Consider the following 24,536-nt stretch of genomic DNA (forward strand, 5'->3'; position numbering starts at 1 on the left):
TAAAGCTTACCTAAGGAGCGGTCCTCGGCCCGCTAACCAAACTCACGGGCCTATTATCTACGTCAGCTTCCACGTTGCATCTTCTCGTGCCAATTGGCTGGCGCGCAACCCGCAATTGGCATCTTCCCTTCCCTACTCGCATTACTTGAACCCTTAAAACAACACTGGTCCGCCCACATGCCGTACGTTTGAAGGCCATTTTCGCTTTTTCTTTTTTTAAGCGTTCGTCACTCAATGTCCTCGGCTTTTCGGTAACGCGCGCGACCCTTGTACAGCCCTTGTGAGGGCGCGCATTTCCCCCAAATTCCCCAATCTCTCTCCCCGCTTTCCAAACACAACCATGTCGAAAGAGAACCGCGCTTTTGATACGGATGCCTTTGGTCCTGGGTATGGCTTCGAATCACATCCTAGGCAGGCTGTTGAAATGCCACCGACGTGGGTGCTTTTTGTCGGGCTGGGCTTCTTGATAGGTGCACTTGGTTTCTGGGTAAGATACATACACACGCAATGCTATAGAACGTGAAGTATAGGTTACTGACTTAATGTGCTATGGTCAATAGGCCTATGTAGCACTGAATCTACTTGCGCCAACTCCACGTCCACCACGCCGGTCCGAGAAACAATACATCACGATACTGCCCGACGGTGCGCGAAGCGATCCCAAGGAATTGCCGTGTTGGCTGGACAAATGGGCCGCAGAGAAGGAAGCAGCGAAAAGAAAAGCAGCAAAGGAGCCAGGCAGCAAGATTGTTATCCCACCGCAAATGCCGATTGAAGAGGCCGAACTATTCATGAGTGTCGTGGTACCGGCATACAACGAAGAAGACCGACTAGAAGGCATGCTTGAAGAAGCCGTCCAATTCCTCGAGAGCAAATACGGCGATGCACACGCTGGCGAAAAAGGCAGCAAGGCACAAAAAGGCTGGGAGATACTAATCGTCAGCGATGGAAGCAAAGATAAAACCGTAGACGTAGCCCTCAACTTCACAAAAGAACACCAACTCAGCCAGCACCCAAAACCCAAACCCGGTCCCTGGTCCTCTGACAGCGCAAACGCAACGACTCAGCACTCCACCCACATCCCCCACGGCAGCATCCGCGTCATCTCGCTCGAGCAAAACAGAGGCAAAGGCGGCGCCGTAACCCACGGCATGCGCCACGTCCGTGGCCGCTACATCGTCTTCGCCGACGCCGACGGCGCAAGCCGCTTCTCCGACCTGGGCGCTCTCGTCCAAGGCTGCCAAAAAATCGAAGACAAGCACGGCCGCGGCGTAGCAATCGGGTCGCGCGCTCACCTCGTCGGCAGCGAGGCCGTCGTCAAGCGCTCCAAGCTCCGCAATTTCCTCATGCACGCCTTTCATCTCTTGCTACGCATCATGACGCCCCCCGCCACGGCCCGCATTCGCGATACGCAGTGTGGGTTTAAGCTTTTCTCGAGGCCCGCGCTGCCGTATATCATTCCGTATATGCATTCTGAAGGGTGGATTTTCGATGTCGAAATGCTTATGCTTGCGGAGAGTGCGGATATTGCTATGATTGAGGTGGCGATTGGGTGGAAGGAAGTTATGGGGAGCAAGTTGAACGTTGTGTGGGATAGCTTGGGCATGGCGTGGGGTCTTGCGCTATTGAGGGCGTGTTGGATAGCGGGGATTTATCGGAGAGATTAAAGTTACCTACATTTGGATCTGTGATTCAGAAAAAGAAACGCTAGATATTTCTTCCTTGTTCATTGATAATGTACATGATGGGTTTGACATGTGGGATTTCCTCAGTCAAACTTCAAGATCCAGCCATCGCCTACCCTCTCCCCTTTTGCGTCTACGCCACCCCAGAATACGACACCGTTACCCCCCTTCATTACGTCTGCGCCGAAGAAAGCTCGTGGACCGGGATGAAGCTTTCCATCCTCGTCTAGTTGCTTGTCCGACGGAAGTTGAACCACTGCTTCTGCCCATGAGAGATGGCCAGTCTCAGCACCAACAGCGGATCTGATAGCATCCTTGAGTTTTGCAGGGTTGATCGCATTTTTTAGTGTCATGGACGCCTTTGGCTCCAAGTCGCTCGATGGAATCTGGAGTGCCCATGTATCGCTAAACTGCGTTATTTGACCCGCATCTTTAGAATCTTCTGGGGCTACAGCATGCGTTTCCGTATCAGATCCGCCCCGGACTCCAAAGAGGTAAACGAGGTAATTGCGGCCCCAGCCAGTCGTGACGGGAAGTAGAGCGCCATCGTGTCTTGCTCGGGGTCCAGGGGCGAGAGGATTGGTTGGGAAGGTAAAAGACTCCCACTTCTTTTCTTCGCTTGGAGAATTGATACTGATGTGATGGAGCTGGCTGCTCATCGGGTCGTTACCGGATATCAACCAAAGCTGTCCGCTTGCCAGCGATGCGTTTGATGTTGCGACCGGTGCAGTAGGAAGCTGTGTCCAGTAACGGGCTGCAACGTCGAACTGCCAGAGATCTGATGCGTGATCGCCTGAGCCATCGATTCCACCAAAAAGTACTACGTGCTGATCGTTTGCGAATAATTGTGCGTTTCGACGTGGTCCTGGGCCAATAGTGCCAGTATCGACATCCCCCTTGGACGGTTCGAGAAGATCCCAGGTCTTTCTTTCTGGGCTGAAAAGCCAGATAGAAGACTTTTCATCGATAAGAGTTCCGCTTGAATCACTGCCGCCATATATTGCAATGTTTCCATGGAAAGCACAAGCTGCGTGGTTCGATCTTGCCGGTGGCGTCTGCTGGTTCTCAGACGTTGGCAACGCGGGAATCATACTGTAATCCATTTCCGGCTTCCCAGACCGCTCGAGAGTAACGACATGGACATCGTTACTAGCAAGAGCATTACTCGCGGTGTCGCCACCGAAAATGTAGGCTTTGTTGTCAATCACTGTAACTGTGTGGTTGGAGCGAGCCAACGAGCGTCTGCAGGTCAGTTTGGCTGTATGAAATGAGCTGCTAGATTACATACGCTGATGGGTCGCCTGTTGCCGTAGCTATCCGCGTGAATGTCACTTTAAGGGGCAGTGTTGGTTTGGAGACCAGGTATGCCGCATAGCCTGCTTCTGCTGTGTGCTCGACGACTTCTGCTGCTACCCACGCGCCTGCTGCTACTTCGGCCATTGTGCTGTTTCAGATTTGACGTTGCTGTAGGATTAAGTGTAGAGAACCTAGATAGAGAATTGAGTGTCAAATATCATGAGCGATGACGCGGTGGGAAGCGTTGAGACGTGCAAGAACTAATGCAGGTACGCGATGGGCATGACGTCAATAGCCTCATGGTAAGTGCATTTGTGGTCTCTGGACACGAACAGCTGGTCTGTGTTCAAATATCGAAATACAGATTATCTTTTATGCGGTGATTTTCATTTGGAAAGCTCGAGAACAAGCGGTCAAACGAGTCTCAATAATACGCTCAGTTCGTATGAGTTTGGTCGAGCCAGACAGAAGTGTCACTACCTAGAGGCTTAGGCATAGTCTCCCAACCAACTTCGACATTCTCAATCTTCCCAGAATGTCTGACAGCTCTCAGTGTACCAAAGGCTGTCTCTCTAGACTCCAGGTATCTTCCGAAGTCTTGTGGGTTCTTAAAGTCTTTGCGATCAAACTCGCTTTTGCCTTCATAGCGCCCTAAAGACCGTAGATACTTCATGACACCAGCTAATGATACCTTCACCTCGTGTACATCTCCTGCAGTGGCACGCCTGTATAGTGCCGCCATGATCCCAGTCGCTAGAAAATATCCCGCGCCGTGGTCCAAAGCTTGACACGGTAGCACACGTGCGGGCTCATTGTCACCATACCTTTGTGCTTCTGCAACGTTGATACCAGAGCAAGTTTGGACGAGCGAATCAAATCCGCGATTCTGGCTCCAGGGACCATTGGGACCGTAAGCATCTAAGCTTGCTGCAATCAGGTTGGGATTTGCTTTGTGAAGCTCCACTGCAGAGAGTCCCTTTGAGGCTAGACTCCCGGGACGATAACTCTGGATAAAGACATCGGCTGTGGAAAGCAGATCCAAGAGCTTTGCTTTGTCTTCGCTTTTCTCGATATCGAGCTGTACTGTACGTTTTCCGCGCGATAGATCAAGGTCAAGATCTGGAAGAGCAGGCAAAGATGGCGATGTGATCCAGATCACGTCCGCCCCGTGTGCAGCTAGTGTTTTGCCTGCAACAGGAGCGGCTATGACTCGACTCATCTCGACCACACGAATGCCTCGTAGACATTTGTTGTCTTCAACTGCGGACGGGACCGGTGGCATGTAAGGAGTGATTTTAGAGACCTTATTGATTAAAATCGGAAAGTCCGCGATAGCTTTGGCTTGTGGTAGTGCATCCCATTCTTCAAAAGATCGTAGTGCAGCGATGACAGCTCCTCTCCGAAAAGCTTCATCTTCTAATTGGACAGCCTCCCATTCCATGACCTTTTTTCTAACATCTTCTTTGGAAGAATCAAGACCTAGTTCTAGGATCTGCAATGCGTTCCGCCGTGTGTTTGGAAATGAGTCATGTATTCTTACGTACCCGTCGGAAGCTTTGTGCAATCCACCAATCGTGCCCCATGGCGGAGATGCAATCTTTCCATCGAGTGTATAGAGTCTTTCAGACTTGAACTCAACACATGCATGCTCAGCCGGGACGGTCACGCGTGGTATCTCGTTTGCATGTCGCACGGACCGGTAGAGAGCTGCTGCGAGTGCAGATACAGCGATGGCTGACTGTGCGAGGATATCCACTTTGAAAGAAGAAGGAAGGCATTCAGCATCGACCGGTAGTTTGAGCGACTTTAAAGCATTTTCCGGTAGACCAAGCTGCTGCCAGATGTACGCAACTGAGTCATGGGCAGAGAACGCTGAGCGATCCATTGGTACTGGTTTAGGACTGAGTATAAAGAAAAGAAGATAGTAGAGGGGTTTCGAGAACTGAAGCAGGTGGGAGACAACTGGGTATGTCGTTATCGAGATGAATTTACAAGCCAGAACGTACATAGGAGGAGTCATGTAAGAGTCACATGCTCCACGTGACAATGAACATCACCGGGTTGCCGAGTATCGTTATGTAAGCAACTACACAGTATATCTATTCCCATCAAGGGCGGGAATAAGTTCTGAATCAAAAGGGCTAATTCCAGGAGTGGAACGTACACTCCAGTTTTGCCCTAACGCCTTGCATTATCATAAAAAGATCCCATTGAACGCTTACAATCCCTTCCCATCAAGATACTCCTGCACTCTTTCCAACAAATCTGCCTTCTTCCCTGCGGTGCTCTGGCCCCTGGCACCCAGCCACTGCTTCAGCACGGCAACAGTTTGTTTGCTAATCTGCCCACTATTATTCATATCCGCCATCTGTTGGTCTGTCATGCCACCATCTTCGTCACCACCATCTGCACCCTTAAACTCCTTCTTTACACGCTTAGCCACCGGCTTCTTTTCTTCGACATCGGTATCGGCTCCGCCGGTACGCTTCTTAGCAGTGGGCTTGGTACGGTGTGCAAGAGCAGACTTTTGTTGCTGAGCGTACACTTCTTGGAACTCCTTGCCGTAGTCTTCAATGTATTCCCCGCAGCGCTTGTCGATTTGCTTGAAACGCGGTATAGTCTTATCCTCTGGATGGTCTGGCAGCTCCTCTTCCAGCGCGAGTGCTTGAAGAATGCGGTAGAACCATTGTAAATCAGGATTGGGATATCTGGAAGGATCGTATATGCCCTTTGGTAGTTGGAGTTGCTCGATGATGAGGCGCATCTTGTCCGTCAGGACATCGGTAGTCTTGAGGGGTTCTTCCGGAGGAGTAGGGAACTGGCGAATGTCGTCGGCAAAGGGAAGAGGTATGAGCCAGAGCCCAGGTGGCATGACTTGCTCGCCTTCTTCGTTGGTTTTCTCTTCGCCTGGAATGAGCGCTGCTAGGGTAGGCGCAGCGTTACGTCGTGGAATAAACCATACTAAACCCATCTTCTTGGATTTCAGGAGCTTCCGCTGCAATGCAGAGAAGACACGTGTTGAGCCGATATAGTCTGCCTCTGATGGGTAAATGAACGTTGACTTGTTCGTATTCGCCCAGATGGGCACGCTGGAAAGAGGCTTGAAGCCAATTATACGTATGACAGGTTGACCGAAACATTGCCGTATTTTCGTGATTTCTTCGGGTGTGAACGTTATCGCGTCACCACCAAACTTGTACGCTTTCCGTAGCTCAGCCTTCTCAACTATCTGCGCAGTGTCATCAGCCATATGTGCAGTTGAAGACGTGACTATCTGCGGTTTCTCTCCACCAACCCAGACATAGCATGACTTGACATGCTCCTGGCGTTTGATCAGGATGTATCCCTTCACACCAATCCTCAAGTCGGGGCCTAACTCCAGCGGTAATGAAAATAGAGCACGGCGAGGTGTGGCTTTCGAGTTGATTGAAGAGATGAGCTGCTTCAGAAGAGAAATGCCTTCGCCGCTCTTCGCAACTTTCGTAGTAGAAGGTATAGCAACTGGCGCATCTGGATCTGAAGGCGATGTCGGATAAACAAGATCATCGTAAAAGCGCGATCTATCGAAGTTGTGGTCTGGTTGTGAAATGGGGAATAGATCGATGGTGCAGCCTAAGTCGTATAGATCGCGGGCTCGTGTGACTGCAGCATCCTTATCTGCTTTAGCTTTGACCGGATAGTCGTTGTCGGTGACTAGGAACAAACGTCTTGACGAGAAGTTTGGGGCTTTGGTGGTAAAGATTTGATTTGCGCAAAAGAGCACCGTTGCTATGCTGGCTCCATCCTTTGCCGGCTTGAGAATCTTTTCGGCTTCTTCCTCGTCCTCGACCATGTCTCTCAATCTTTTAACGTCTTGTGCTGATGGAACATCTAGGTCGGCCAAGAGATAGCAGTGTTGAAATGTATTGTCGCCATCTTTCAGATCCGTTTCCTCTGTACCAAACAACAGGATGCCCATCATATCGTTTGGATTTGAGATGATGCGCTGCTGCATTAATTGGTAGGCACATTTCAGTGCGGCAGAGGTTGGTGAGTCGCGTTCGGCTTTCTTGTCTTCTGACTTGGGCGGTTTCTCAAGCATACTGGGACTGACATGGATGGCGAAGAGAACAGCATCTTTGATAGTCTTGTAACTCTAGGCTATGTCAGTACGTTCCACAGATACTGGGAATCAATTGATCGCACAGTATCGTCAACTTCCTCTTCATCTTCGTCTTCTTCCTCGTCACCTGCTCGGTTGTCTTGAGGGTCCGCCATGATGGAAGCTGTCGTCAAACAGAGGTGGAAAATGCTCTGATACCGTAGCTAAGAACTTCCGTGGTTTGCTAATGTATAACTGCTTCTGCAACGCGGCGGACTGAAGGTATAAAAACAAACTCCTACAATTGTCGCATGGCAGTTAACACGGCGGGACAACCCCAGGCAACCGTAGGCACGCGCCTTAGCTCCAACGCGACGGCACGTGACATGCAGCCATAGTGGGGCATCTCCGAGCAGCCGATCCCTAGCCTCGATCGTCATCACTACCAACGAGGCTGCGATTATTGGTCGAAGCTTTTCCTGCTCGGCCATTATTCACTTTAGTGTTCTGGCCTTATGGCAGTCTAGCACTAGGATATCACTTCGAAAAGACACCTTCTTCCCCCTCGTAAGCACCACAATGGCTCTGCGGATATCTTGTTCTCGCGCTGCAAAGCGTGCAACTTCCATCACACCCGCCACATCCATCCTTTTGTCATACGGTGCGCAATGGAGAAGAGGAAATGCCACAGTCGCCCCGACGCAGGTTACGCCAGGAGCAAAGGGTCCGACTGCCATGGTATTCATGAACATGGGCGGACCATCCACTACCGATGAGGTTCACGACTTCTTAAGCATGTTGTTTGTATGGCTTCCACTTACGTGTCAATTGGAATTAGACTGACTTAGACAGGCCGACAAAGACTTGATCCCTCTTGGACCCCTTCAAAACTACATCGGGCCTTACATTGCAAGGAGAAGAACGCCTAAGATTCAAAAACAATATGCCGAGATTGGTGGAGGATCGCCGATTAGAAAGTGGTCGGAATACCAAGCCGCAGAGATGTGCAAGATTCTCGATAAGACTTCACCCGAGACAGCACCGCATAAGCCATACGTTGCGTTCCGTTACGCTAACCCTCTTACTGAAGACACCTACAAGCAGCTGCTGGCAGATGGGTTTGGAGGTGGCAAGGGTGGTCGCGCTGTCGCTTTCACACAATACCCACAATACTCATGCTCTACTACTGGTTCTTCGCTGAACGAGCTCTGGAAGTGGAGGACAAGGCTAGAGGGCAAGCGTGCAGCTGGAGAGACTGGACAGGAATTCGAACCCGAGGGCGCGATCAAGTGGAGTGTAATTGATCGCTGGCCTGCTCACCCAGGCCTCGTCGAGGCATTCGCCCAACTCATCGAGAAAAAGCTCGCCGAATACCCTGCTGACCGGAGAGACGGCGTTGTCATTCTCTTCTCAGCACACAGTCTACCCATGACTGTCGTGAACCGTGGCGACCCATATCCTTCCGAAGTTGCGGCCACCGTTTACGCCGTCATGCAGCGCCTGGGTATGAAGTACAAGTACCGTCTTGTATGGCAGTCGCAAGTCGGTCCTCAGCCATGGCTTGGAGCGCAGACTTCAGACACTGTTAAGGAGTACATGAAGAAGGGCCAAACAGACATGTTGTTGGTCCCAATTGCATTCACCAGTGACCACATCGAGACGTTGTACGAACTTGACAAGGAGGTCATTGGCGAAGATGCTGAAGGTCACGAAGGTGTCAAGCGTGTAGACAGCTTGAACGACAACCGTGTCTTCATCGAAGCACTAGCAGACATTGCCAAAGCACATTTGCAAAGCGGTCAGGCTTGCAGCCCTCAGATGACTCTCCGGTGTCCAAAGTGCACTAGTGAGAGGTGTTTAGCTCAGAAGGAATTCTTCGCAAGCCAGACACAGCATATTGATCCTCCTGCATCATAGTTTATAGTTCAAAGTACCGTTGTAAATATAGAAAAGTAAAATTCTTCATGCTCAAATTCATAATAATTAAATATTTCGAACGTGACATTGCGTTTCTTCCCTTGTCAATCATTCCTGGTATCTCTTCCTCAATTCCAAACTTCCAACTCACTTTGCCTAGTTACACCCCACGCACGTGCCCCGGCACCCAAGGCGCCGGTTCCCCATAAAACCGATCAATCGTAGACGCCGCAGCCCAATTGCTCTTTTGTACCGGGGGTCTTACGCCATATCTTTGAGCCGTCGGCTCCGGAAGTCCACCGCCTACCTCTGACGCATGCTGTTTTCCACATGATAGTAGAGAACAAGATGCTACTGGTCTAGCAACGCGCTGGATGTTACGAGAGGTGCGGGAATGGGCCGGCCCGCTGCAAATCCATTTCTTCTCGTTGTGTTTGTGGAAAGATGAGGTTTCCGCTGAATGCGAGAAGAGAGTCATGAGGGTAGTGGCGGAGAGGTAGAGAGTGTATCCCATTGTGGCATCATCTTCTTCGACAGAGCAGACTTCGAGTTCTGGATGCCTGGGTCCGCCTTTTATCACGTGCTTTGTGCCGCTGTTGGCGATGTGGCGTTTGCTAAGGTAGATGTGGGATCCATGTGTGCAGCCGCTGAAAGTGGACATGCATAGGGGTAGCCAGTCGAGTCCTAGATCCGGGACGTCGGATTGGCAATGGGTACAGGATGCGATTGTATCAGCTGGGTTGAAGTGGAATGTGGGTAAGACGTTTGCGGGCTTTATTGGCAGAGCGAAGAAGGATGGGTCTCTGGGTGAATTGGCGAATGTTTTAGGGGTGAGTTTGAGGTCCAAGGCATTGGCTAGGTAGGATGTTGCGCATGGACAGAGGGAGTCCGGAAACATGTCGAGAAGGTCGAGGAACATTTCTACGTTGGACTTGTTGCAGGCGGCGGCTATGGAGTCTGCATTCTGTACGACTGAGAGGAGAGAGATTATGAGATCGCGGGGTTGAGAGGCCTCTCTTGTTGACAGAGAGCGGATAAGTGAGATGAGATTGAGACCCATCATCTCGTCTGAGCCGCTTAGATGTCCAAGGTAAGCGTGAAAGACTTGAGTAGATACCATATCCAAACTTCTCATCGAAGATGAGCGATCGGGTAGTAATTGTGCAATTCCTGGAGTCGATGTTGGCTCAATTTCTGAATCGTTGACGAGAAGTTTGAGCTTTCTCGCTAGAAGTATTTCTTGCGTGATCCAGGCTCTTGTCCAGTAAGTCTGCTCCGCAAGTTCATTCCAATCCTTCCTCAGTTCTTTGTTTCGCTTGCTTAGATGATTGATCCATATTCTTTGGGTGTCATGATATGTCTTGGGTTTTAAGGCGTTCAACTCGCGCCAAAAGACGAAAGTTCGTTCTATCCGATCACTGTAGCCCAGCCATCCAACAACCTCTTCAGCGCGTGGATATATTTTTGACATTTGAGCGACTTGATGGGTCCTCTCAAGGTCGTTACCCTGGTCGATGCAGACGGCGTCTATCCAGAATGCGCGTGATGAAGCTGCGTACTTTTTCCGTGCAACTTCCATGAAATCTTTCAGGTTCTTTCTCACTTTTGCAATCTTCCCATTGATCAGAACATCCTGCTCATTGCCGGGCGGTCCCCAAACGTAGGAAAGACAGGTATATCTTGATGAGACATGAGCATGCCATATTTCACACTGTATAAGTCCTGTATTTGATAGCTGTGGTAGAAACTTCAGCAGTCTGATGAAACCTCCGGAGTAGTTGAGCGACTCATAAGTGAAAGGTAAAGGCTGCGGAGTGGTAGGACTCTGTCGCGTTTTCTGACGTGTAGTGAATCCCATTCTCCAGGATCGGTTGTGAGTCAAATTCAAATGTGTTGTAATGGAAGGTTTTCTATCCAAGATAGCTTGGGACGATTTCGAAGCAGTACAAATCTGTGGTAGAAAGACGAGAAATTGTAGCCACTTTATGAGGAATGACACTGCATTATTTGAAACTGATTCTGATTATTTTCGTCTACTCTAAGCGACGCACAACTCCTTAAGCGCGCGAGTATCCATTCCGTGAATTACTCGGTCGTAGGATGCGATAAAGTTTCACACGCCTGTTCTGAGTCTTCTCCGTTGTCATGTAAGCGCATAGATTAGCGCGCGGTTGGCGAGATGCGAACTAGCCCCAGCAACTCATGCAGCTCGACTAGGAAAGGGATATACATAAACGTCTATAGTTGAGACATCGTGTTTTAACAGGCAATTTAGTAAATGTGCCAGGAATATGGTTGGGTATGAGAAGGTCTTAGAGCGTTAACTGACAAAGGAATGCTTCGATCAATGTTCAAGAGTATATCCCGTGCCCTATTTGAGAGACCTTTGCTGATTATGCAAGTTCACTATCGCCTTGTCTTCCATAAGAGGGTTATGCAGGATGCCTTTCCGTTCGGATGGCGCACTCGGACCGTTGCTTTTCGTACTGATGGGGGCGATAATGCTGATGTCCCCGCATATCCGTAACTTATGATGAAGCGGATTCCATCAGTCGCTTATGAATCAATAATTTATAGAGAGCAAGGAGATGAGTGCATAGAGAACAAGAATCCCAAAAAGGGTCATCAAGACAATGTTGACAAGGCTGCATGCTCTGAGACGTTGGGTCGGAGAAGATCGGGATATGGTCAGAATTGGCGTTGAGCGGAGCCTAATCGCTTAGCGCGAAAGCGGATCCCCGAGCTGGCGGAGCTGAGCAACTTTTCGAATCAACACCACCACCGCAGTCAACCCCGACTTCACCCCTCGTCCATCCTGCTCGCCCTTCACAATGCTGTCCAGGACAATTAGGCGGAGCATTGCCTCGCCCTTGAGGCGCAATGCCATCATCCCTGTTGCGCGCCCCGCCTTCAGGTCTGTCACCACCGACGCCGCTTCATCGCATACCGACCCGGCCAATGTGCCCTCAGTAAGCAATTCGCCCCGGCAGCCAATTCACGGGTTATAAGTACGCAATGGGTTACTAACTGCTCGCAGGAGGACGACAAGCCCTTTGAGATCCGCCTCTCGGACGAGGCATTCGAGACCTATGAACTCGACCCGCCGCCATACACCATGGACGTCACCAAGAAGGAGCTGAAGCAGATGTACTACGACATGGTCGCTGTCCGGTATGGAGTCTCGGAATTCTAAAACTTCCACATGTAATGGTTTTCTAACGCGGGAAATAGACGCATGGAAATGGCCGCCGACAGGCTGTACAAGGAGAAGAAGATTCGGGGTTTTTGCCATCTGTCAACAGGTCAAGAGGCCGTCGCCGTCGGTATCGAACACGCTATTGAACGCGCCGACCATCTCATCACCGCCTACCGCTGCCACGGCTTCGCTCTGATGCGCGGCGCAACCGTCAAGTCCATCATCGGCGAATTGCTCGGCAGGAGAGAGGGTATTGCCTACGGAAAGGGTGGATCTATGCACATGTTCGCCCCCGGCTTCTACGGTGGAAACGGTATCGTTGGTGCTCAGGTCCCCGTCGGCGCTGGTATCGCCTTCGCATGCCAGTACACCAACAAGAAGAACGTTACCCTGGCCCTCTACGGAGACGGTGCTTCCAACCAGGGTCAAGTCTTTGAGGCTTTCAACATGGCTAAGCTCTGGAACTTGCCCGTCATCTTCGGTTGCGAGAGTGCGTAAACTGTCCTGCGAATTCATATGACTCTGCTAACTGGGAATAGACAACAAGTATGGTATGGGTACTGCTGCCAACCGCTCATCTGCCCTCACCGATTACTACAAGCGTGGTCAGTACATTCCCGGTCTGAAGATCAACGGCATGGACGTCCTTGCCGTCAAGGCCGCCGTCAAGTACGGAAAGGAGTACGCCGCCGCTGGCAAGGGTCCCCTCGTTTACGAATACGTCACCTACCGTTACGGAGGTCACTCCATGTCCGATCCCGGAACCACATACCGAGTAAGTTTATCTGTTGTGTGATGTATGCCTCAAACACTAACAGCATGCAACAGACCCGTGAGGAGATCCAGCGCATGCGCAGCACAAACGACCCCATTGCTGGCCTCAAGCAGAAGCTCCTCGACTGGGGCGTCACCTCCGAGGAAGAGCTCAAGTCCATCGACAAGCAGGCCCGTTCCGACGTCGATGCTGAGGTCGCCGAAGCCGAGAACATGGCTCCCCCAGAGCCTACTGGCAAGGTCCTGTTCGAGGACATCTATGTCCGCGGCTCTGAGCCTGAGTTCTTGAGGGGACGTATTCCCGAGGAAAACTTCTACTACACCGAGCACGACATGGGTGGTGAGAAGAAGCCTGTTGCCAGGACGGCATAAAGGCCTCCCTCTTTTTTACGAAATTAACGGGTCCCTACACATGAGCCATGGAGGCTTATGATGTAGGGAAAGAGGGGAATTGTAATTCTAGGATCTAGAGGCTTTCTACATGCGTGTAACAGCTAGGGGGCGTGTAACCTTGTTCGTCTTGAACGAAACCTTTTTGATTGCATCTTATTCTTGCATCTAAAATTTGTGATGTTGGAAATGCAAACGGTGTTTAGGGATATGCTGCAATCACCCCTATTTTCTCTCTCATAAGTCATCTAAACAAATGCATGTACTGTCTACGTGGGTATCACGATTCTAGATTCCAAGTTTCGAAAGTGCCCACTGCTACACTGTCCTTGTTCAAAAGGCCTAGCCCTCTCCACCACTTGCATTCTCATCCTCAGAATCCTCTTCAAAGTTGCGCTGTACAGACTTATCCTCCCGCTTTCTCTTTGTCGCCTCGATACCTCCAGACGTCAGGTACAGGAACTGTGGATCCTTGTAGTTATCCAGATGAGTGAAAAAGGTATTGAACCTAGTCTTGTTAGTACCCTAAATCTATTTCGGGAAAGAAAAAGATGAACATACTGATTTCCCTGTGCCTCCTCGCGGAAAATCCTCTGATAAATCTCCCTCTCCTTAAACTCCTCAATTTTATCATTGTACTTGTTGAAATCAATGGGATCGCGAGCATGCTGTTTGGCAAGTTTGGCGTTATAAGAGTCGAAAACGGGGCGCTCAAGGAGTAAACCCAATCCTGGTGCTTTGGGAATACGCACGACTTCGTTGCCAAAGCTCTTGTCCATGATGGCGGGATCGGTACCACAGCGGACTGTTAGGGCGGCCATGCCGACCATTTTGCGGATCTGGTGCATCATGAAGCTTTGGCCGTGGACTTTGAGGCTTAGCCATTCAGTATCGTTGATGATGATGGGTTTGGGTGCGACTTTGAAGCTTTTGATGTAGCGCTGGGCGGATTTGTCGTTGAACTTTTTGTGGACCGTGTAGTTATGGTATTTGTGGGTTCCGAGATATTTGTCGAGTGCGGCTTGGACGCGCGCTTGTCGCTCGGGAGAGATGCGGTAGGCCTTCTTGATGTCAATGTAGGCCTTTTTGAGCGTCTTGATGGCTTCTTCAAGGACAGGCTGATTCACGACGCCTTCGGGCAGAGGGCGCGTGCCGTCGGTGGAGTTATCGAGAGTGACGTTGGGTTCCTTCTGCTCTATCGTGTCGATGGCTTGCTTAACCTCATCTGCAGATTGTTCACTGGCGCTGGTCTCGCCTGCATCTGGCATTGCGGTCTCCTCAGCTGCTTCAGTGTTCGCAGATTTCTCTTCCTTGGGCTGATCTTGGACTGAGGCGTCGATTACGGGGTCTGCACCTGGCTCTGCATCTACAGCGTCAACGTTGTAAAGTGCTTCCAGAACGAGTGGCCGTATTGAATCATCCAGAGACTCCAAGATAGGTTTAATGTGCTTCTCCTCGACTTCAGGCCAAAAGTCTGCGACCTCGGCTTGCCTCTTACGGTACCCCTCTAGGTCGTTCTCTTTCTCTGCATATTCTTCCAGCTTCTTGCCCAGGTAACTCGAAGGGTGTGGTGGGAGGAACGAGTGTGTTGGAATAAGGTATTCATACCATCTCGAGTCGCACGCCTGGTAGCAGCTGAAGGAGCCGATCGTTCGCTGGATACCCCAGACCCTGATCTGGTCGGGCAAATGGCTATTGATCTTTTCGAGGATGTCATCATCCTCGATGATCAATTTCAGCGATACAACGTTGCCGGCAGCGTGCACACCCTTGTCAGTACGAGCGCAACGCACAAGGGACGACTTCTTCGGGTCAGATGCGTTCGCCTTGGAGATTGCGCCGGCCGCAACGAAAGCGTTGAACAGATCGCCTTCAATCGTCTTCTGCTTGTTGTCGATCTGCATGCCCTTGTAGCCAGTGCCTGAATAACCAATCATGACTGCGACTTTGCGCTTCGGCCTGCGCTCCTCGGCCTCGACCTCTTCAGCAGGAAAAGCCGCGGGTAGAGCAGGTCGCTCATTTTCGCCATTCTCGTCCTGCTCTTTATATTTGGCTTGCTGTTCGGCATTGCGATCCCGTCGATCTAATTGGGAAGAACTTGCTTAATTAGACAGGCCGATTGATTTTGAAGAAAGTCGCTCACTTATGCTCCTTACGCCCCATATTTCTCTTCTTATTCGGACGGCTTCCATGCTGTTGGCGTCCACCACCTCCTCGCGCGGCATTTCTGCGATCGCGATCTGCCCATTTGCGCTTCTTGTCGCCTCGGTCGCCATTCGACGAGGCGTGGTCGCGGCGGGGGCCTTCGTTGTCAGACATGGTCGCAGAACACTCCTGGAAAGCTTGCCCCAGGATAGGAGGCAACTGGTCATGGAGTAAGGTACTTGGTGAAGGAGTCTGCTGCTACAAGTGAGCGAGAATTGTGGGGTCGCAGTTTACCATTTTCTTGAAGCTCCAGGCTTGGCGCGGCAAGTACGGCTCACCGCCCGCACCACCGCTTACTCTAGCTTTCTGCCTAGGACATTACAACTTCAGCTCGTCTTCTCATCCACCCTCGCGCTGTCACGTCAACTCGCGTGCGGACGGTCGTTGCAAAGAGTAGAAAGGGAGCCGGCTGCCCCGACACGTAAAAGGCTATACCCTCTGAACCGCATCGTCGGCGCGTTGGTCCGGTGCTTTCGAACAAAGCCTTCAAGCCTACCGCTTTTCTCCTATCCTCCTGAGAACCCTCTCAGGAGCCTCTCCACAGTCGTCGCCATGGGTGCCGCTATGAAGGACCCTGTAGAAAAGCGCGCAAAGGATCCCGTACAAGTCGTGAAGCAGTTGCTACGGACCGTAGTCCGCATGTTCTACGAAACAGAACACATTGTGATCATGGATGCCTTATGTTACCACGGCGCGCTGCCTGTGGCCGACATGACCATTATTCTGGACGCAGGCAAAAACTCGAAGCACGTGAGCAAGGTGGCTGGTAAGCTCAGGGAGGCGGGTTTGTGTTCTTCGTGAGTATTTCGATGCTACTGATGACGATCCATGCTGATACGCTCAGGTATACTCAACATGTCATGCGCCAAGGCGCGAACAAAGCATCGAGCAGAGAGTTCTTCTACATCGACTGGCGCCATGCCGTTGATTCGATCAAATACAAGATCTACAAGATTGACGAAGGAATCAAGAGGGATGCGAAGCCCACGACCGAGAAGCCTGAGTTCAAATGCCTGCGATGCAAATCGACATACACAACCATGCAGGCACTCGATCACCCCGATGACAACCCGGGACCGGACGACAGTGGTTTTGTCTGCGCGAGATGCGGATTCCGACTAGATGAGATCGATCCAGACGCTCAAGCAGATGATATTGACGACACCCCGGCAAAATTCAACAAGTTGTTCGGCCCACTTATTGAGACCATGAAGGAAATCGAGAGCATGGGCAGTCTTCCAGCAATGGAGCCGGCAGACATAATCAGTGAGAGGATCGAGCTGCCTCGCGACAGGAACGTCGACCCAGGCACCCAGGTCGAAGTTATAGAGACGACTGTATTGCGACCGACGGCAGTGAAGGGCATTGACACGGGACCAGAGAAGATTAACGTTCAAATTGGATCGAGTGCCGAGCAGAACGAGAAGCAGCGAATGGCAGAGAAGGCTCGGCAAGAAAAGATCTCCATGCAAAACCAATTGCCTTCATGGCATACCCAGTCGACTGTCATCAAAGATGCTGCTGGAAATACTACAGCTGTCAAGCAAGAGGACAACGGGGTGGACACGCCCACCATCAAGACTGAAGGAGGTGACGCCATTGCTAGCAATCAAAACCTGGATGCTGTATTTGCTCAGATTGAAGCTGAGCGACGCAGAAAGGAGGAGGAGGAGGAGGAAGACGAGGATGATGAAGATGAGGACGAGGATGAATTCGAAGATGTTGATGTCGGTACGCCAAGTGCTCTTCCGGATGCGAAGCGCGTAAAGTTGGAATCATCAGCTGCTCCGACGCCCTCGGCTGCCGCAACACCCGCCGTGATTACTCCGGCGGCATCAAACGGGGGAGATGAAAGCGAAGAGGACGAGTTTGAGGACGTGAATTGATGTTCTGCATAGCGTGGGCGTTTTTGGAGATGACATGTGTTTTCACTTCTTGGGCGGATACACTGGCGGGTGCCTTGGGCTATCATCTATTCATAATTTCATGTACAGGATGGGTTTTGTTTGGAGAAATACAATGCTATGCTGGACGAGGCATTTGCAAGGCGTAGAATGGTTTTGTGTAGTTTAGATTATATGTACAAAAACCAACAGTGTGCTTCTTTGAAAAGCTCCGTTGCAAAGGGTTTCTTCGAAAATTCACGGGAATTGCATACTGTGTTGAGACTTTCTGTTTGCTCGTATGCTTTGTTAAGCAAAGTGACGATGTGCAAGTATGACGGCGTCGGTTCGCCATCAGCCCTACGGTCCCTTGCGACCGGGACCCTAGGCGAGCTTCTGCTTGACCCATCCCACCTTCAGACCCCCGCGTGCCTTCACCAAGTCCTCCGCACTCGCCCCGCCAGCGCCGTTCACCCTGTCCAACATCTCGGCGGTTTTTCCCGACGGATGGTCGAGTGAATTGCGAATAAAAAATGGCCGCCTCGACAAGAGATCTCGCTACGCTGCTTGCGCAAACCACCATTGAAGACCACGACGAAGTACTCAAAGCCACCAATGCGGCTCTCAAAAAGTCCAAAAGCGATCAAGATGCGCTACATACCAAAAGTGTAGCACTTTTGCACCTCGACCGATACGAAGACGCCTTACAAGTATTTGAAGCCGCACCGGAAGTCCAGAAGAAGGCGCAATTCGAATATGCATATGCGCTCTACAAGACAGGCAATGCGGCCAAGGCGGTAGAAGTGGCACAGGCCGCAGGGTCAGGAGCAGGCCGTGGAATGAAGCATATGCTTGCTCAGGCGGTAGGTGTGGGATATGCGGGGATGTGTATACGTGGCTAATGGCATCCAGGCGTACCGTTCTGAGAACTTCGCTCAAGCCACGAGGATCTACAAGGAGCTTGCAGACCAGAACGTCGAAAGTGAGGAATACGATATTCGAATTAACTCGGGAGCCGTAGATGCCCAATTGGAGTGGACTGGACAAGGCGAGCTGGCACAGAAGAAGCAGCCCACACGAGAGGATCTAGAGGTTTTCGAGACAGCCTTCAATGCGGCATGCGGCAGCATCTCGCGCAATGAGTTTGGACAGGCGCAAGTGTGCTTGAAGCGCGCAAAGGACCTCTGCAATGCGCTTTCGGACATGAGTGAGGAAGAGAAGCAGGCTGAGCTACTCCCAATTACTGTGCAGCAAGTCTATGTCTTGATACAGCTTGGCAAGACTGATGAAGCGGAAGAATTGGCTACAAAGATTCCCTTCGCTGAGTATGATGCCCCAGTAACAGTATTGCATAATTTCTAACAGCATTAGCATCAAGGAACTTTCGACCCGCTACATCGCTCAAGTGAACAGCATTGCTGCTTCAAAAGAACATTCAAACCCTTACCTCTCACATCGTATATTCCATTCATCGCCTCAGCCTCCTGTTACCGATCAACTCTTCTCCTACCAGTCGAACATCCTCCGAGAGGACGAATATGTCATCTCACTCTTGTCACAGAAGGTGGCCGGCGTCGCTGAATCTACCCAAAAGGTCATCTCTGGAACCCCCGCTCCGTCGCTTTCTCCGGTTGTCAACATGGCAGCTGTACTCAATGCGGCAGCCCACGCCAGGAATACGAGCACCGAGAAAGCTGCGTTGAAAGCAATATTGCCGCTGCTCGAGAAAAGGCCAAATGACGTTGGCCTCATACTTACGATAACACAACTTTACGTAATCACAAACAACTACGCTGCTGCTACGTCCCTTCTTGAATCTTTCTTCAAGCGTCTTGAACAAAGCGGCTCCGCGTCCGATCTCGATGTACGCTTCGCGCCAGGTCTGATCGCCGCGCTCATCTCGTTGTATGCACAGCAAGGGCGCCCGGGAGCATCAAAGAACGAGTTGGCAAAGGCGGCAGAATATTGGCGGAAACCTCATAAATCAAAGACGGAGGCGCCTTCCAAGTCTCTCATGGTTGCTGCTGGCACAGCACTCCTTGACACGCACAATCCAGAGAACGTCAAGTCTGCAGGGGAGATTTTCAAGGGCTTGTATGACCAAGACAACGAAGACCGAGCGGCCATTGCTGGTCTTGTTGCAGCATATAGCATCACAGATCCTACCTCAATACCCGCAGATCTCCTCGCATATCTGCCAGAGGCGAACCGCTTAGTATCCGATATCGACGCTGCTGAACTCGAAAAGGTTGGCGTTCCCCTTGGCAACGTCACCTCGGTCAATCTTGCAGCAGAATCACGGAAACGTAGCCTTGCACCAACCAATGTGGCACCGTCGAAATCCAAGAGATTGCGAAAGGCAAGGATGCCAAAGGACTACGTAGAAGGCAAGAAAGTAGACCCTGAGAGGTGGTTACCGATGCGTGACAGGAGCTACTACCGTCCCAAGGGACGAAAAGGAAAGAAGAAGATGGATGGCCTCACTCAGGGAGGTGTAGTGGCAGAAGACAAAGGCACTCCAGCCGCTCAGGAGAAGAAGGGCGGTGCTGACAAAGGCAAGAATAAGAAGAAGGGCAAGGGCGGCAAATGGTGAGTGACGAGGATGTCTACCTATGCCATCAGGTACTCTTTAAAAACATGTAGCCAGCAATCGAGCCTTATTCAACATGCTGTTGTACGGATGATGCAGCAGTCACCAATTGTGTAGCATTTTCACCCATTTTTTCAAGTGCCAAGCTCGTCTATCTGAACATTCTACCCCTCTTGTTTGACCGAAATGTTCGGGTGAAAACTAAATGCACCAAAAGAGCGCCATATCAACGAGGTGTAACTTTCCACTGGCATTACAGAGTACTAAACCTTTTCTGTAGTGTACTAATATATACATTCTAGTGTTATGATGTATACAACAAGTTTCTTAATGCTTTATAGTAGCAGCGGCTGAGTACAAATAACAGCTTGGTTTTAAGGGGAGCTGTTCTTATCTCGGTATTTCGGTCGACTAAGAGCCACTGTCAACCATAGTCCCGCAATTGAGGTGGCATGGAGCAACCTATCAATGTAACGCGGCAGCCGGATGTCTCCACATTAAGGTCTGGACGAAAAGTGAACCAATGGTTGGCCTACCTACTTGACAGCACTAAGTGCAAACCAGCAAAGTGGGCAAAGAAAAATGGATATCTTGGAACAAGCCGAGATTTACCGCAAGCCGATACTCCTCGGCGATTACTGGATAGAGTTAGTCGACCGTATACGTTGTTACGTGTAGAGACGTAGAAAGTCTCGGATGACCACAGAAACCCTGTTAACACTTGACAGGTTGTAGTCGTTTGTTATTTAAGACGGGTCATTGCCACGCATTGGATTTGCTAAACTCATCTACCTACATACCACTCGACATACCACCAATCCCCACTACCAATCTCCTGCTACTACACACCAACTATATAGAAACGAACAAAGAGTAGAACACAACTTCTCAACATGTCAGGCCAAGAGACTCGTCAATGGGTTCTCGCCAACCCACCCGAGGGTGAGCCCGTAATCGAAGGAGAAAATGCAACCTTCAAACTGCAAACCACCACACTCCCCGCCCCAGGACCCGATGAAGTCCTCCTGAAAGCCGTCTACTTCTCCAACGACCCCGCCCAACGAGCCTGGATCAGCACGCAGATCGAGGCGGACCGTCTCTACATGCCCCCCGTGCAAAAGGGCGAAGTAATGCGCTCAGGCGCCATCTGCGAAGTCGTCACGTCCAACAGCGCCTCGCTGCAACCCGGCCAACTCGTCCAAGGCTTCATGCTCAACTGGTCCGAATACATTGTGGCGCCCGCCAAATCCGTGCGCCCCATCCAGGCCGACCCAGCCTCAGGAATGCGAGCGACGCACTTCATGGGAGCCCTCGGCGGCACGGGCCTGACGGCGTACTACGGCCTGGTCGACATTGCGCGCGCCACTGCCGCCGACACGGTGGTTGTGTCCGGGGCGGCGGGCGCGACGGGCTCGCTGGTCGTCCAGATCGCAAAGCACATTGTCGGCTGCAAGCGCGTCATCGGCATCGCGGGCGGGGCGCAAAAGTGCAAGTGGGTCGAGAGTCTAGGCGCAGACGTCTGTGTAGACTACCGGTCCCCGTCTTTCCAGCAGGATCTGCGCGCTGCAACCGAGGGATACGTCGACGTCTACTTTGATAATGTCGGCGGCGACATCTTGTCGCTGATGCTGACCCGCATGAAGAAGTTTGGCCGTGTTGCCGCGTGCGGTGCTGTGTCCACGTATAATTCGCTGGGCGATAGCGGTGTCAAGAATTGGACAGAGATTGTTAGCAATCGGATTGAGATCAAGGGGTTTATTGTACTGGATGCTATGGAGCAAGGGAAGACGGGCGCTATGATTGGGGAACTTCTCAAGGCGGCCAAGGAGGGGAAGATTCAGTTGGGACCAGATTCGGAGACGGTGGTGCCGACCAAGTTTGAGGACGTGCCCAAGACTTGGGTGATGTTGTTTAATGGGGGGAACAAGGGCAAGTTGATTACGGAGTTGAAGGGTTAGGAAAAGCGGGTGGGGGGTGGTTTTGTTTAAAAGGATAGAAAGAAGGATAGAATTTTTTTTTCTGACAATCCAAAAGATTCTGGTTAGCAAGAGTTGCATTTGTTGGTCAAGAAGAAGTTTAAGGGTATATGTGTACGTTGTTTTTCTCCTCAAATACGCCTGAAGGTCTTCTAAAAACCCAGATTTCCGCCCTCCTTTGTATCGTTCAGTCTTGTATTTCCCTAGCCAGGTTCGTGTTGTAAAGTCCAAGTGGGACTTGAGTCATCATCGGTATCGCTGCCGTACGCAGGGAAGTCGTCGTGCGTGCGCTTTCGGATTGCTTGTGCGTCTCGAGCAGACGAGGAAGAGCCAGAGACTGGTTCTTGCTGCTGGAAGAGTGTCTTGGCTCTGTTTCTCGGATGCTGATAGATTCTCGATATTCTCTCGGGAATCTGGTGATGTGTATCACACAGCGGTTCGTTTAGATGCCGATAGAATGATAAACGCTGTACCGACCGAGGCATGTGCTGACCTTTCACTCAGGAAAGCAAGGATCAAACTATCTTTTGCACCCAACACGCCTGTAGTTCACCTCCATGTTGTCGTTACTCTCACCATCCCTTGCTCTCAGATATATCTCGGATCATCTTTGATAGTCTTCTTGACATCCTCTAGAGGATACTTGTCCAGATTCTCATCTGCCTGATACAACTCGGGCACCTTTCCCCGCTTATATACCTTCGTACACCACGCCACGGCAGCCTTCTCGCCCACCATTTCGTAATACTTTCTCGCAACCATGAGCGGAGTCAAGGACCCGAACTTCGACGCATAGCCCGTGTTGACGCGGTAGTTATACGGCACGCCTCTGCATATAGAGTCGGCAAAAGAGTTGAGTTGGCGACTCCACATGAGGAGCTGCTTGGGTTCCAATTTGCGGTATTGGCGGAGGAGCTTGAACGTGTTGCCCTGCATGATGAGCATGCTGGACCAGTAGATTAAGTAGCAGATTCCTGCGCCGAAGTAGTGAAAGTCAAAGACCGGGTCGAAGACGCGGTCGTCGCAGATATCCATGAAGCCTTCCATTGACTCGAGCTCGACCTTGTTGTAGCGGGGTCCATGACGCTCAAAGTCAGCGATCCAGGCGAAGGCATCGCTGGCAACCTTTTGCGAGTCGTCGATTAGGCTGTCGATTTCTTCTTGGGTGCAATCTGGTCGCGAGAGTTTGTCGGTGCGTTCGAGAAGCCGCGGAACCATGACACAGATGTCCATAAGGGCCACGTAGGGATCGACTTTGGCGGCTTTGGCGGTTACGGACATCCATTCGGGGGTATCAAGCATGGAGGCTTTCCGCAGTAGGATGCCGATGCTTAACTGTGATGACTTAGCAAGTGTAGCGAGATGTGTGACGTCGGATTCGTCATACCGAGTTGTATCGGATTCCGTGGTAGATTTGCATGCTTAATCTGCTTACGAAGGAAGACGGTCCTCGCTGCTTCACGAGATGCAATAGACCTTGCGTGTGGTAAAAGAAGCCATGGCCCCGTGTTACGCCAACAAACACCTGCAGGAAATGTCAACAATGTACTTTTTATGGGAGAATGTTGAATTGTTACCTCATATAACGAGAGCAGATATGTAGACAAAAGCGTCTCATCTTTGAGAGCTGTCTCTTGGTCCTGAATAGCTTGCAGCATCTGACTCAGTGCTGTGCTGTAGAGTGACCTGGAGCGATGAATAAGAGGGGAATTCATTTTGTCTACTGCCAACTGAGCTGCAGCCAGCGCATCAATGGCAGCCTCGAGAACAGGACTGTTGACGGGCAGATTGGGTAAACCAAGCATCAGTGCAGATGGGCCTGGCAATGCCTGGCCTTCAGTTCTTGGAAGATACAACGCGACAAAGGTGCTGACATGTTGAATGCGTTCCGAAGCGACCAGACTTACTTGCTTGGGAATATCAGGCTCATACTGCACGCTTTCAACCCGGATTCCAGGGTTACTCTGCGATTTTCCCTGTTGTTTTGAGCGAGAGTAGCTCTGAATGGCGAACTTGTAGTGGTTCTCATCCTCCTTGATCAGTGCGGGCTTGTCTCGTTTGGTGTCGAATTCATGAAGGATGAAAGCCTGCGTCGGCCGGTAGCCCGGGCATTTTGTCCCGCGCTTCAAGCAAGTGTTGCATTCGGGCTTGGATTCATCGCAGCGGACTTTTCTTTTTCTGCATTCGAAACAACCAGTCGATCTTTTGGGCATTGCTCACGGTTGGAGCAGGACTACTCCCACGCGTGTCTCAGGGCAGGAGGTAGGAATGGCCGAGAAGGATGGATCCAGGTGTGGGTTCCGGAATAGTCGAATTAGAGGAGAATATACCACATAAAGCCGGGATGACTGAGCTCAGGAAGTCAACGGAAAGAGACTACTATAAGCTAGGACGCGTTTCGTGGCTAGCCGTGTCTTCCACTTGCTGATCACGGGGTCAACGGCCGCTCCGTATGCACAAACCTAAGGGGCGTGCTTCTAACCCATGAGGGGTCGGGGACACTAACCGCATTCCAAAAGTCTCCTCGGCCCAATGACTGCACA

At 51.1% G+C, this 24,536-nt stretch overlaps 10 protein-coding genes across 10 annotated transcripts; 5 read left to right on the top strand and 5 right to left on the bottom strand.

The window, feature by feature from the left end:
• Positions 1 to 160: 160 nt before the first annotated feature.
• On the top strand, positions 161 to 1,804 carry PSV08DRAFT_204071 (glycosyltransferase). Its single transcript, XM_014218253.1, has 2 exons — positions 161 to 487; positions 561 to 1,804. Exons 1-2 carry the CDS (start codon positions 341 to 343, stop codon positions 1,665 to 1,667), a joined length of 1,254 nt encoding a protein of 417 aa, XP_014073728.1. The 5' UTR covers positions 161 to 340; the 3' UTR covers positions 1,668 to 1,804.
• PSV08DRAFT_410283 (galactose oxidase) lies at positions 1,769 to 4,866 on the bottom strand (the record flags this gene model as incomplete). The annotated part of the gene is made up of 3 exons (XM_014218254.2): positions 1,769 to 2,927; positions 2,974 to 3,106; positions 3,462 to 4,866. 3 exons carry the CDS (start codon positions 4,864 to 4,866, stop codon positions 1,769 to 1,771), a joined length of 2,697 nt encoding a protein of 898 aa, XP_014073729.2.
• Positions 4,867 to 5,061: 195 nt separating this feature from the next.
• PSV08DRAFT_224808 (SPOC like C-terminal domain-containing protein) lies at positions 5,062 to 7,387 on the bottom strand. Its single transcript, XM_014218255.1, has 2 exons — positions 7,167 to 7,387; positions 5,062 to 7,116 (listed from the first exon to the last, which is right to left on the bottom strand). The coding sequence occupies exons 1-2, from the start codon at positions 7,236 to 7,238 to the stop codon at positions 5,200 to 5,202; spliced, it is 1,989 nt and encodes a 662-aa protein (XP_014073730.1). The 5' UTR covers positions 7,239 to 7,387; the 3' UTR covers positions 5,062 to 5,199.
• A 200-nt stretch (positions 7,388 to 7,587) lies between these two features.
• Positions 7,588 to 9,055, top strand: PSV08DRAFT_204081 (uncharacterized protein). The gene is made up of 2 exons (XM_014218243.1): positions 7,588 to 7,866; positions 7,915 to 9,055. The coding sequence occupies exons 1-2, from the start codon at positions 7,642 to 7,644 to the stop codon at positions 8,977 to 8,979; spliced, it is 1,290 nt and encodes a 429-aa protein (XP_014073718.1). The 5' UTR covers positions 7,588 to 7,641; the 3' UTR covers positions 8,980 to 9,055.
• Positions 9,056 to 9,194: 139 nt separating this feature from the next.
• Positions 9,195 to 10,932, bottom strand: PSV08DRAFT_410286 (heterokaryon incompatibility protein-domain-containing protein; the record flags this gene model as incomplete). The annotated part of the gene is made up of 2 exons (XM_014218256.2): positions 9,361 to 10,932; positions 9,195 to 9,298 (listed from the first exon to the last, which is right to left on the bottom strand). Exons 1-2 carry the CDS (start codon positions 10,835 to 10,837, stop codon positions 9,195 to 9,197), a joined length of 1,581 nt encoding a protein of 526 aa, XP_014073731.2. The 5' UTR covers positions 10,838 to 10,932.
• An 833-nt stretch (positions 10,933 to 11,765) lies between these two features.
• Positions 11,766 to 13,576, top strand: PSV08DRAFT_305002 (dehydrogenase E1 component-domain-containing protein). The gene is made up of 5 exons (XM_014218215.2): positions 11,766 to 11,948; positions 12,017 to 12,150; positions 12,211 to 12,665; positions 12,715 to 12,950; positions 13,004 to 13,576. The coding sequence occupies exons 1-5, from the start codon at positions 11,811 to 11,813 to the stop codon at positions 13,319 to 13,321; spliced, it is 1,281 nt and encodes a 426-aa protein (XP_014073690.1). The 5' UTR covers positions 11,766 to 11,810; the 3' UTR covers positions 13,322 to 13,576.
• PSV08DRAFT_391816 (pseudouridine synthase) lies at positions 13,461 to 15,658 on the bottom strand (the record flags this gene model as incomplete). Its single annotated transcript, XM_066093524.1, has 3 exons — positions 13,461 to 13,847; positions 13,901 to 15,436; positions 15,483 to 15,658. 3 exons carry the CDS (start codon positions 15,656 to 15,658, stop codon positions 13,682 to 13,684), a joined length of 1,878 nt encoding a protein of 625 aa, XP_065949041.1. The 3' UTR covers positions 13,461 to 13,681.
• A 394-nt stretch (positions 15,659 to 16,052) lies between these two features.
• On the top strand, positions 16,053 to 17,668 carry PSV08DRAFT_224821 (uncharacterized protein). Its single transcript, XM_014218258.2, has 2 exons — positions 16,053 to 16,341; positions 16,389 to 17,668. Exons 1-2 carry the CDS (start codon positions 16,097 to 16,099, stop codon positions 17,428 to 17,430), a joined length of 1,287 nt encoding a protein of 428 aa, XP_014073733.2. The 5' UTR covers positions 16,053 to 16,096; the 3' UTR covers positions 17,431 to 17,668.
• A 207-nt stretch (positions 17,669 to 17,875) lies between these two features.
• PSV08DRAFT_410290 (signal recognition particle protein) lies at positions 17,876 to 22,142 on the top strand. Its single transcript, XM_066093852.1, has 4 exons — positions 17,876 to 18,290; positions 18,340 to 18,752; positions 18,799 to 20,009; positions 20,918 to 22,142. The coding sequence occupies exons 1-4, from the start codon at positions 17,961 to 17,963 to the stop codon at positions 21,973 to 21,975; spliced, it is 3,012 nt and encodes a 1,003-aa protein (XP_065949042.1). The 5' UTR covers positions 17,876 to 17,960; the 3' UTR covers positions 21,976 to 22,142.
• A 185-nt stretch (positions 22,143 to 22,327) lies between these two features.
• PSV08DRAFT_45915 (uncharacterized protein) lies at positions 22,328 to 24,331 on the bottom strand. Its single transcript, XM_014218260.2, has 3 exons — positions 23,571 to 24,331; positions 23,381 to 23,518; positions 22,328 to 23,328 (listed from the first exon to the last, which is right to left on the bottom strand). The coding sequence occupies exons 1-3, from the start codon at positions 24,204 to 24,206 to the stop codon at positions 22,582 to 22,584; spliced, it is 1,521 nt and encodes a 506-aa protein (XP_014073735.1). The 5' UTR covers positions 24,207 to 24,331; the 3' UTR covers positions 22,328 to 22,581.
• Between the last annotated feature and the right edge of the window lie 205 nt (positions 24,332 to 24,536).

This window comes from Bipolaris maydis (assembly GCF_028858645.1).
Source record: "Bipolaris maydis strain C4 unplaced genomic scaffold PSV08scaffold_8, whole genome shotgun sequence".
Taxonomy (NCBI): domain Eukaryota; kingdom Fungi; phylum Ascomycota; class Dothideomycetes; order Pleosporales; family Pleosporaceae; genus Bipolaris; species Bipolaris maydis.